The sequence below is a fragment of the Ambystoma mexicanum genome, chromosome 5q, assembly GCF_040938575.1.
Source record: "Ambystoma mexicanum isolate Mex_15411 chromosome 5q, UKY_AmexF1_1, whole genome shotgun sequence".
In the NCBI taxonomy this organism is placed as follows: domain Eukaryota; kingdom Metazoa; phylum Chordata; class Amphibia; order Caudata; family Ambystomatidae; genus Ambystoma; species Ambystoma mexicanum.
The window spans coordinates 523,543,707-523,556,527 of NC_090933.1; the positions used below are offsets into that span (position 1 = coordinate 523,543,707).

A 12,821-nucleotide genomic window follows, 5' to 3' on the forward strand; every position below is an offset into this window, starting at 1 on the left:
CATAGTTCTGTGTGTGTGGGTCCCAGACCCGTAAGTTTCTATTCTGCTGATCAGGCAGACCTGGTTTACTCGCCTGCTAAGTACTGCGATGGAGAAGATGGCTTAATGTATTGCTCTCCCGTGGGTGCGGGTCCGAGACCAGGGCTTTGTTTCCTTTTCTGGGTTTTGGCAGACCTGTTTCACTTACCTGCCAGGTACCGCCATGAGGAAGATGGTTTAGTAGGCTGCTTATTATGGGTTGCGGGTCCCGACCCATCTTTGCTTAATCATCTTCCCTTCAAGGGCCCCAACAACTGTCCCGGTCAACAAGAGCTCTCTAGGGTGGTTACAGGAATCCTCCAGTTTGTGGGCCTCTCTTCCTCCCCGTTTGGGTCTTTCTTGGCTTCTCCAGGGGCGATGGTAGCTGTGTAGCGGTCCCCTGTTCCAGGGCTGCGCATCTCCATCTGACCGTGTGTACCAGCTTCCTCGATCGGCTGGCTGCCCGTTGCTCCTCCACCTTCACCAGTCCATCAACGGCGGACCTTTCAGGAACACCTCTGCCTGCGGGTAAGCATCCCGTTCTGCGCTTTCCTGGAAACTCTGATTCATCCAGCTTTGAATCTCCCGGTTCCTCCACGGCGGGTCTGATATTGGTTGTCCTTCTTCTCTTTTATTGACAGGTTGCATCATACCTCCCCATACCCAGCTAGAATGTTTGCTTTGGTTCTGCAGGGCCATCTGCATGGCTCCGTGCCTCTTCTTTTTCTCAGTACCAACTTGGAAATCTTCTAGTGCATCAATTGGGTTCTCCTTCGTCTCAGTACCGATAGGATAATCTTCCTTTGTGGAGCCTACACTCTTCCTCGTCCCAGTATTTCCTGTACTGATAGATCTACAAAAACATATGGAAGCACTAGGGATTGTGTTGGTGTGATGGAGGTAGGAAGATGTGTCAGGTTAAGGTGGGTTATGGGGATACCATATTCTCCCCAGGTTGTCACTAGTCTTATGGGGGTTTCCCACCCCATGAGATCCACCCGCTGAGTACCACCCCCAGGGGGCAGGGGGAACTATCTGGTAGCGGCCTCACCTCCCTGGGCTCATGAGAAGGGGTTCCCAAAGGGAAGAACATATGACATTTGGGGATTGGTGACAAGGCTTGAGGCCCAACTCCAGGAGGGTTTGGCATGACGCAGTTAGAAATCAAGAAAATAAGTGGCACTCATGAGCATCGTCCTAAGCGCACTGAAAAAAGAAACTGAAGTCATTCACACCAGACATGGGACAAGTTAACATCTTAAGGGTCACATCTTAAGGGTCATATGATCATTGCACTCATTATAGAGGCTCCATTCGGGTACTTTCATTGCTGGATCACAATGTTACGTTATTCAGCATCACAACACTTTCCGGTTGAAAATGATATCTGTGCTGAAAGTTGCATTGTTTTGAGTAACTTGGCAGCCGATCAGTGCATTTATTCCTTTGGCCTCTTTCCAATAAAGTTGAGATGTAACCTTCACTTCCTTTTATTGCCATATAGCAGCTTCATAAACACTGAGTAATGACTAAGAAAAACCATGGGGAATTGAACTTTGCCTGTCGTGAATCCACTGTTCTGGAATCATAGCTTGAACCCCTCTTTCCGGGTTTCTTGCTGTTAGGAAAAGTCTTCAAAATGTACTCTTTCAGTATGTCACTAGTAATAGTGAAAGTGAAGTAGTGTTTTAAAAGAAATGTGCATGTTATAAATGTAGCAATTAAAGCAACATTTTTGGGGCCACTGGAAAAACACTGTTGTCCACTATTTTTTAACAAGAAAAAAAGATGGACAATCAGAAACACAGAGATTTTAAAATGTCAAAAAACACTATAAATACATTACAGGAATTGATAAAACAAACACAAAAAACAGGAAACCTTACTTAAATTCTAGGAGAAACTTTCAAAAAACATACAAAAAATACAGTTCACAAATATGTAATTATGTACACAAACCACTACACAAAATGTTGCAATTACCAAAATGTAAACAAAGAATATCTTGAAACTATATCGTGAACATGTCTTACTTGGTATGCTGATAAAAGTAATAAAATCCTTTATCTCAGTTAATGCCTGGACAGACTGAAGCTTGGTTAGCCGACTCTGGTGCAAAAGGGTATCAATGCTGGAGTATATCTAGAAAAAGAAAGTGCAGTTACACATTTCAGTCTAGTTGTATTTTAACTTCTGCACACCAACCTACTGAAAAGTATTCATCCTTGTTATAGGAGAGGTGAGACATTTGAATGCTACAGAATTCTGATAATTTAAAGTAAAGTCTAGTTAATGTATTGATTTATATGTTTCCTCACATTATGCCACTGAAGTCTTATGTTGATGTCTTTGATAAGCTAGGCAGCTGCAATTTGTAGTTCTTTATAGTCCTTCACATAGTCTAAGGTATAGTGAGTTGCAGTACCATATTTTGGTTAATATGCATACCTGTCGGATAGTTCTGCAGCCCGACATTGGCAAGTAGCTTTCTCTTTGGAAATTAGTGTTTTTTTGTTTGGCAGACAAGGCAAATAACCAAGCTGATGTTTCTGTAATAATTTGCCATTTCGGCAGCTGAGAAGTTAGCTGCCAGTGTACATTTGTAAGGGCGGAACTCCACATGCAAAAGCTGCCTGCACCATCTGGCAGAGAGAATTAAAATGCTCCACTGCATTTTCACCACAGGAGGACACTACTGCACTCTGAATGGTAGCATATAACTGACATTATGAATGACTAGACAGACTATGATAAATTATCTCAATTGCCTCCCTTTAGAGGAGGATCAGAAATGGTCCAAATGTGATGGTAATGTGAAGATAAATAAAATAACATGTTCCCTGTGTGATGCTGTCGACTGCCTGGCCCTACCTGTCGTGTGGACAACTACGCGGCCATGTCCCACCATACTCTATGTGATGAAGAGAACAAGGGCAGTATAGCAGTGATCCCCTGCTCTTCCCCACAATGGCAGGATTATCCCGGCAGCAGATAGACTTATTAGCTCATGTCCTCTATAGGAGGAACCTTTGGAAATGCACATATTATTGTGTGTGTCCTTTTGTCATGTCCTCTGTCATGTCCAATCGCTCACCTGCTACTGTTCCCAGTTCCCACATGCACTCCCAACGGCAGCGGCACAGCCACAGAGGTTTCCCGGCTGGTGGACCAGTGTCTTTACGCCCCTTTCCACGCTGGTGGTTGCCATGGCGACTCCTTCACGCTCCGCGGCGAAACAATGACGTAGGGAAACCCACGCGTCCCATGCCCGGAAGACGCCCGCAAAACACCAATCCCTGTCTGCGTTGCGTTCCACGTGACATGCAGCTGCGGTCACGTGACCGCGTCACATGACCATGCTCGTATTGAAATAGGGCGAGCAAACGCGGATACATTGCTTCACAGCTTCTTCACGGAGAACTGCTTGGCGTTTGGATTACTCTTGTTAATCACGGAACGTTTGTTTGGACTGTCTTTTGGATTTTCCCTACCTGGATTTTGGCGTGCTCTTTCATCACCTGGACTTTTGACCACTGGCTTGGTTACTGGACTTGGTACTTGGATTTCCCTGTCTCCAGTTCTGTCTTTTGGCTCCTGACCTCGGATTGTGTTTTGGATTGATCACGGATTATGTTCTTGTTCCATACCTAACTCAGGTGTCTCCCAGAGTGCCATCAGAACACCTCAGCCTGCTGCAGCTGTCAGCATACTACCTGCCTATGCCTACAACCTCCCACCTGCCCACTATAGGTAAGCTGCTGTTACATTGTCACTACTGTCCTTACCTTTGTTGTCAATTATCACTGCTTAACATAACCCTTCATTGCCTTACAGTGGTCAGGGGGTTTTTCAGGCGTTCCCAGTTCCAGGCTGACGACACTCTACACCTGTGGCCTCAAAGATTGCTCGAGTAGTGTTTTTGTTCTTACTCGTGTGGTACTTGGGGACAGAGGTATTATTTATCTACACGACCATCAAGTCAGAACACCTTTGCATTTAGACCTGTGTTGTGGTTCTCATGTATCAGACTTTGAAAACATTGCCAAGATCCTCACATACACAAGTGCTCAAGCAAATGTGTAGTGAAAAGAGACTCTACTAACTCTGCTCCATGTTAGCAGCATATGGGTCAATTGCAAGCATGTGCGCAGATCTAGTAAACAAGGTTGCTCAGTCATGATAAAGACTCAGTCCACAGTGCCGAGCAAAGATGGGAAAATCAATCTTACACAGCTGAAGCCATTACACAATAGTCCATCGGCCCATCACGAGTGCACACCCATTAGGCTTTACTGTTACCACACAATAATTCAGACAAGGCCCTGGATGCGGGAGAGGTTAGAAGAGTATATACAAACGTGTAGTGGAAGGTTAGAGGTGGGCATTTGGAGTAGCAAAGCAGCAAGCAGTGAAGAAAAAGAGGAGCGCCAAAGGAGCAGAAAGTGCAGGAGGTGGGAGTGCAGTAGGAATAACAAGCCTACCCGTCACACCTCTTCTACAACATGCTGTATGAATATTCCCTGTCAGCCGGGGAGGCAATCCTTTGTAACACAGCAGTTTTTATTTGAATTCTAAAACTATCACTTTAGTGTTCTCTTAGAGTCGTTTTGGGTCATCTTGCCCAACAGCCAATTGGCAGAATGTACCTAAGCTCTTCCCCTAGAGGATCACTTCAAATTAGCATAACGCAGGTGAAAGTGCCAAGATGAACGAAGCAGAGCCTTAAGAGGGGTAGGAGGGAGGGTTGCATGTGAAGCTATGAAAAATACCAATACCAAGGAATAAGTTACTTACCTGTAACTCCTGTTTTCCAGCATTGGTATCTTTTATACATTCACATGTTGTATGAATATTTCCCACCGCTAGGCTGGGAACACCTGATAACAGAGCAGTTTATCTTAAAAATTAAAACTGCAGTCACTTTAGTGCTCTAGTAGAGTCATTTTGGGTCATATTACCCAGAACCAACAGAAAGGGGCTGCCTTAGCTCCACCCCGGGAGACCATCTTCAGAATTTGCAACAGTGCATGTAAAGTGGTAATATGAACCAAGAATAGACATTGTGGGGTAGGCTGGAGGGTTGCGTGTGAATCTATGAAATATACCAATGATGGAGAGCAGGAGTTACAGGTAACTTTTACTTATTTTTAATTCTACCCTTCAGCAGTTTCAACAAAATAACTGAAAATCACTTCAAGCACACATTTTCTTTATTTTTTTTTCAAAACTACATTTCTCTCTGAAAAGTCTCTTTCTGTAGTCCAAGATACTTCCTGTTCCTGTCTGTCACTTCCTGCCCTTTGCTCCTCCTCTTCTTTGGATGCTGACTGCGCCTAAACTCAAAACTGGAACACAATTCACCCACGAAATCACGTCCTAGACACTTCCAACTTGCTCCTGGGCACAAATCCGATTCCTTTGCCGGCCATTCCTTGACGTCATCACTGCATTTTGCGGTCAGCCATTCTTCTGGTCATCTCCCATCAAACAGAAACAATGCCACCAGGGTGGAGAATGCACTGCCCTACACTTTCCAATGGGCAAAAGGTGGTTATACATAACAAATATATACAGTGTATGCGCTTGGTGGGAAATTAATGCTCGCCTCTGCGCAGTATTCAGGAGTAATCTTCATTCTATGTCAAGATCGGAGGCAAGCATTATGCTTGTTCAAAGCTTAGATTATCTCTCCCACTGGGTTAAAGTAGAAAGTCTTAAAGGCACTGTCGTTGGCCCAATCTGCTGCTTGTAAGAAATCTCCCAGGGCTACTAAGGTCAAGAACGCTTTGGACGCCATAGCTCCACTCACTGAGTGCGCTCCAAACCACATCAGATCGATCCCTGCTTGCTGCATGACCTTGTGGACCCATCTCGCAAGGGTGGCTATAGCTACCGCCTTGTAAGGCTTCCTGCGCGCTATTAGCAGTTGCAACATGCTTGCCGGCCGCAGTTTTGTGGTCTTACACTCATATTCCCGAATACACTCTGCCATGCAGAGCTGCGGTTTGTCCGCCAGATATGGGTAAGAGATCGACTAGGAGTTTGTCTTTGTCGTCCTAGTGAGAGTTAAGGTAATCCCATCTGGTCCAAACACCTTCCTATCTATGTCTAGCGCCCTGAACCCCGATACACTCCTACACGATACCAAACACAGCAGCATGGCCAGTTCCTCAGAGTTGGGTCAAGGATAGATACTTGTTGGGCGGCCAGTCCGCTATAAATCGTAGTACTATGCTCACGTCCCACGTCTGATTGCATTTCGGGCTAGGGGGAACTCTAGATCGAGCCCCTCTCATGAGCCTTACTATTGCTGGGTGATCCCCTACCGGAGCACCGTACACTTGCTCGTGTCCTGCAAATATTGCCGACTGATATACCCCCATGGTCCTGAAAGCTTTCCCTTCTTACAAGAGGGTAGCTAGGAAGTTAAGGATTGCTACTACAGGGGCAGAAACGGGAGGAAAACCTCTCCCTTCGCACCATAACGACCACCTGTCCCAAGCTGTGTCGTAACTCCTCCGAGTGGAGGGTGCCCACGAGTCTGTGATGAGCTCTGCAGCATGTTCCGAAATTCTCAGCATAAACCATCTTTGCCTGATACCTTGCATGACACCAGGGTGAGTGTTCCCTTCACCCTCAGAGGATGAAATTACCCAGTTGGGTCCATGAGCAGGTGTTGGTCGGACGGTAGAATCTGTGGGAAATCCAACGAAAGTTAGCACTCTGCTCATCATCATGAAGTGGGGAAATGTGCAGTGCATTTCCCCGCTCCAATCTTAAAGAAACCCGCCTGTCACTCTCGCAGCTGTATCCAGCCTCCAGCTGAAATACCAGCTTTTCAGAGCTTTCAGTCTGGAGGCGAATAGGTCTGTGTGAAAAGGACCCCTTATCCGGTCTAATTGACTGAACACTTCTTTGTCGAGCTTCCAGTCGCTGGAGTCTGTCAGATGCCACGAGTTCCAGTCTGTAACTGAATTGAGATCTCCTGGAAGGTACTCAGCTGTTACAGAGATTCCCTCCTATAGGCAGTAGTGCCAAAAGTCTTCAGCTCAGCTAATTCTGCCAGTAGTCTGGACTTTGTCCCTCCCAGATGATTTATATATCTGACCGCTGAGATGTTGTCCAGCTTCAGCAGAATACAGCAGTTTGCTTTTCCCTTTGTGAACGATTTTATCGCGAAAGACCAAGCTTACATTCCTAGACCATTTTTATGAAGCTGTAACTTTTCTGAGCTCCATTTCCCTCCTGTTTCTAATGTGCCGCACCGCATTCCCCAGCCTGCTCTGCTGGCTTCTAATTCCACAACTAGGTCTGGGCGGTCTCCAAAAATGGCACGCCCGTTCCACCCTTCTATATTCTGCAGCCACCACTCTAGCTCCGTGACCGCTTCTCGATCCAGAGGTATCGTCTGATGATACTGCAGACCTTGTTGAAGATGTCTGATCTTCAACCTCTGCAATGCGCTGTAATGCAAAGGCCCTGGGAATATGGCTTGAATAGAGGACGCTAACAGTCCCACTATCCTCGCTAGTACTCGGAGAGAGACTGTCTGCTTGGTGAGACACTGACCTCTCTCTTGATATCCCGGATCCTTCTTGCTGGTAGCTCAAGCGTAGCTTTGCTCTCGTCTACCACGAACACCAAGAAATCGATGCGTCTCGCCAGCGTTGTGTCCGACTTCTCTTGATTTATCAAGATTCTTAGAGATGTCAACAAATCGCTTACCCCGGCTGTCTGGTATGCTATAGTCTCTCTGTCATCTGCTAACAGAAGAATATCGTCTAAGTAAATTGTTACACAAATTCCTTTCTCCCTGACGGCTGCTGCCACTGGCTTCATCAGTTTGGTGAAAGCCCAAGGTGCTGATGCAAGACCGAAGGGCATTGCCCTGAATTGCCATAATCGCTCTTCCCAGTTGAATACGAGAAAGGAGCAATATGCTTTCTCTACTGGTACTCTGAGGTATGCATTCTTTAGGTTTATCCGATCTAGCCAGCCCCCTTCTCGCAGGGTGTGCCTCAGTTGATGGATACCTTCCATCTTGAAGTGTATGTATGTCACCCAAAGGTTGAGATCTTTCAAATTAATAACGAGTTTCACCTTTGCTTTCCTGTGCACCAGGAACATATTGCTCACGAATCTCTGAGCTTGTTTCCCCTGCTCAATGCATGAGCTTGTCATGGAGGAGACTGCGCTCTGCTTGCGACAATACTGAGGGTCGAGGGAGTACATCTTGATGGGGTTCCTGCATGAATTCTATCTGCAGCCCCGAATAGTCTGTAGCACCCAAGCATCGCTGGAAAGTGTGTACCAGTTCTGCAAGAAACGCCTTGTCCTCCCCACTACTGGCGGGTAGATACAGGGTCTCATCTGTAGTAGAGCTCTGCGCTCTTCCGGCTCCTCAACTCCTGCGTCCCCTGGGGAATCTCCCTCTGTACGGGAAGGAGTCTTGCTTCCTGCTTTCCCAGTAGTGTTCCTTTGTTCTTTGAGGTCTTCATGTAGAATGGAAGCGACTGGCCGTTCGACCTCAATAGCGGCCGGTCCCTGCAAAACTTCTACTGGGAAATAATTTCTTAATTGATGCTTGAGCCTTCCCCAGGGAGGTATAGGTTCCTAAGAACCTCCCCATCTCCTTGCCCCATGATCCATTCCAGACTAGCTAACCTTCCTGAATGGGCTTAATCCTTTCTGCCACAGCATCCACTAGTGAGCTTCCTAGCACCTCCGTAAAACTATGTGCTAGATCCTGCACCTGTTCCTCCTCACTCCATTCATATTCCGACATTTCAAGGTTTAGGCTGCTGTGCGCAGAACACCTGATGTGCAGGCTTAGGTGCATGTCCACTGCTCTGCTGGTGAGCACTTATGTGACTTGGGCTATTAATGTGCTTTAGCCCTTCCTTCTGGGCTGTCGTGGAAACTGGTTGTGTGCTCCACACTTTGCTACTGGAGCGTGTATAATTATTGCAGAAAAGAAACAACTTTTAAAAAAAAAAATATTATTCGCTCATTTTGGCTCGAGCGTGATCAGGGGCCGGTCCGCTCGACGTTTCACCACCTGTGTGGAGCATGCAATGCCCCTGTTCTGCTGGGCCGTTACCGTGCGGTTCTTTTGGCTTCCTGAGGCAAGATAATGCAGGGGAAGTCGCAACCCAAGCTGCGTCGCATGTGCAACGCGGATGCGCACGGCTGCGCCCCTCCAAAGGTGGGGGCCGACGCACTCTTCTCTGACAATGCTCTGCTGAACGGAACAGAGCCCCCGGGCATGCTTGAGATGAAGCACGGGCCCCTTTTAGAATGAGCCCGGTGTGGGCCAGGGAGAGGCTTGCCAGCTTGCTGATGACAGATGTAAGAGGAAATCCACCTGGCGATTGGAACTTTCGAAAGTGTTTCTCCCATGCCAGAGGGACTAAAAGCCACAAAAACCCGAGAGGTGTTCCTGGTCAACTTAGTACAGGAAACAGTGTTTTTAAGCACGCGCCACATCCAGACAGTGCAGCAAGCGTTTCGCAGTGGAGGACGGTGAATTGAAGAAAATAAGTAGCACCACCGGCTCACTGAGGTGAAACGCTGAAGGAACTTTCGCCACAAAGCAAGGATTAGTTCGCAGCACCGCCTTGGACTTGTAGAACACCAAGTAGGGGGGCGTTCAGGAGAAACCCTGAAACTAGCCTACACGTCTAGCCGACGTGATGTAAACCAGCAACGCAGTCCTCCATGACAGGAATTTGAGCAAAGATGTATGTAGAGGCTCAAAAGGAGGACTCATGAGCCGTGTGAGCGGCGTCTGACTGGAGGGAAGGAGCAAAACAGGCCAGTGAGGAACTCCTTGTTCAAACAATGGGACCATAGAGAAGGACCGGAAGACGAGCGAGTACAGTGCGAGATAGCTGCCAGGTGAACTTTGATGGATAACTGTGCCATGCTCGCCTTGGCCAAGGCTAGCAAATATGGTAGATTGTATTTAGGCAGCATGTTCAAAAGGTCAAGGCCCTGCGTCTTGCACCAGCAAGAAAACGGTTTCCATTTACTCTTGCAGCAAAAACAGCATCGAAGAAGCACAGGCACTAGCCAAAATGTCCTTGCTGTTTTGTGCAGTGATATCGACAAACTCTAGGAGTTTAGGAGCCAGGGCGTCAGGTTCTGCGACGCCGGGTTGTGGTGTAACAATGCACCTGTGCTCATGGAGAGAAGGTCCCACAGAGGAGGCATCTTTATTGGCGGGCCATGGGCAAGGACAGGAGGTCAGAGTACCAAATCTGTCTTGGCCAAGTAGGGCCAACTAAGATCAGTTTGCACTAATATTGTCTGAATTATTTTTAACATCCGAGCCAGTGTGAGAGTTGGCGGGGTGGGGTGGTTGTGAGGGAAGCGTACAGAAACGTCCCCTCCCAGGGAATGTCAAGGCATCTCATAGGCTCTGCGGATGATGGAACCTGCTTGCAAAAGCCATGCACCTGTTGTTGGAAAGGGTGGCGAAGAGATCAACTTCTGGGGTACTGTATAGACAAATCTGACAGGAGCTGCTGAGGGAAATCTGCCATTGTGTTCTGAACACCAGGCAGGTGGAATTAATTTGTCCTCACCGATTTCCCCATAGCCATGCTTAGGCCAACAGTGCTTCTCAATGTCGGCATAATCGGCAGGGAATATAATCAAACTGAAGTAGTGAGCACAATGGTAAAGATTCCTGTACTGTAGTATAGCAGTTGCAGAGCTTGAGGTGCAAAAAGAGAAAGTTCGTCATGCTCCCAAGAGCTCAAAGGCTGTTGTCATCCCGCAGTTACACTCTGTGGAGTCGCAAAGCGCCAGATGGCAAGAACACCTATAATGTAGTATATAATAAGAGAAAGGTTGTCTCGCTTGCAAGAGCTCAAAGACTTATCAGCCCGCAGTCACTCTGTGGAGTGTCAAATCATAGGTGAACAAAGAACATCCATCAAATGTCGAGAGCTCAAAGGCTGAGAGCAGCCCACAGTCACTCTCGATTGAAACGATGAACCAGTGACCTTCTCTTTTCCCAGGAAGCAGACCTTTGTCAGTATGTGTGTAATCTCAGAGTAGCCGACGTAACGAGTGTGCACAAGCCAGGACCAGGCACTCTTTATCAGGGGGACAGAGCATGGTGAGGAAGGGCTGGATGAGCACTTGCACGCAGGAACCAAAACAACAGAGTCAGGATTGGGTTGAGACCTAGTGCAGAATCTGGAACCCAGTACTTCTTGCTGAAACTTTCCTTCTTTGGAGGGGCAGAGGAGGGGTGAGTCATGGTCCACAGACTGTCCTCCCATATGTCTTCCAGCACTGAAACTGTAACCACTGACTTTCTGGGCTGCTGGCGTTGCTGTTGGTCGAGGAAACCCTCTTTCCTCTGTAACGTTGGGAACGTTGTCAAACATCTCTGTAGCCCTTGACATTAGGGTATGAAAGGACCCGATTTCATCAGAGGGCGAGTCAAAGAGAGGAACATCATCTGGTACCCCATCACCTGGCACCAGGTTTTCATACTCACCCATGCCTATGCTGTGCAAAGCATCTCCCTGGGAAGCCTTGCCTTCTGATTCAGTGTCTGTAAGATTATGTGCAGGCAGCATTTGAATGAGTGAATTCTGTGCTCTGCCTGGTTCTTGCTGTGGTGTGGATAGGCTAGGTAGTCTTTTGCTTCAGTTCTGACACTAGGGACCGCAGTGTGGTGAGAATGTCGATTTACAGGTCTCTGACTGGTGGTGGGCCAGTGGGAGGAGGCAGCGCCTCAGATGCTGGCACCAACCTAGGGGGAGGCATTGTTGACTGTGGACCAGTATGTACAGTCTCCGACCCTACATTGTCCGTTGCAGTCTCAGAGAAATCCTCAACAGGCTCCTTTGGTTCAGTATGGCGTCGCTGACGAGCGCATTGTAGCTGCGGTGACGCCTATTGCCAGTGGAAATGAGCTGGAGGCCTGGGCAGAGCAGCCAGGCTGGACGAAGAGATTGTCGCTGAGGCCTGTGCCTGAGGGTATGAAGTCTTGGCAGCCGTTGACTGGGTGCATGACTTCACCTTCTGTGCCGTCGATGTGGTCATGGGCATCATCGACGGGGTCCTACTCAATGATTTTCTGAGGGCCACGTGTCAACGAGCCAAGCCACTAACTTGCAGTGGTGGTCTCAGAGAGTCTTGTTTGACAACGACTGACAGATTGAGCAGTCGTATACCAGATACAGGCAGCAGAGACCGTCTTCATGGAGGGTTTCATGTAGACGTTCTTGAGGCCACAGGTAGCACAGGCCTTGAAAAGGCTCTGTTTGGCGTCCCGCCAAGGATGGGTGAAGGACTCGCATATGAAGGCGAGAATCCGCTCAGACAGGACGAAGGCCACGGCAACCGGAGTAGCTCCAGACGACAATGGAGCAGGAAAGTTTTGTGTAATTGAAATATGTAGAAATGTACACGAAAAGGTCAAAGAATTATATTGAGTGATTTTTCTGAGGACTCCCAACGCATAACGTGTAGTAAAAAATCTGAAGATGGTCTCCAGGGGGTGGAGCTAAGGGAGCCCCTTTCCGTTGGCTGTGGGCAATATGACTCCAAATAACTCTACTAGATCACTAAAGTGACTGCAGTTTTAATTTAAAAAATACATTGCTCTATTTCACCACGGATTCCCAGCCTGACAACAGGGAATATTCATGTGAATCTATGAAAGATCCAATGCTGGATAACAGGAGTTACAGGTAAGTACTTATTCCTTCTCCAGCATTGGATCTTTCATAGATTTACATGCAATATGAATAGATAAAAAATCAGTAACCATTTAAATAGTA

The 12,821-nt window shown here is 47.4% G+C and overlaps 1 protein-coding gene across 1 annotated transcript in view; it reads right to left on the reverse strand.

Annotated features, from left to right (window-relative positions):
- The window catches only part of PRKDC (protein kinase, DNA-activated, catalytic subunit), a 3,362,625-nt gene that overhangs the window by 825,518 nt on the left and 2,524,286 nt on the right, over positions 1-12,821 (reverse strand). The window contains exon 67 of the mRNA XM_069621025.1: positions 2,052-2,160. Within this exon, the coding sequence (XP_069477126.1) occupies positions 2,052-2,160 (109 nt within the window). The remainder of the gene's footprint in view (positions 1-2,051; positions 2,161-12,821) is intronic.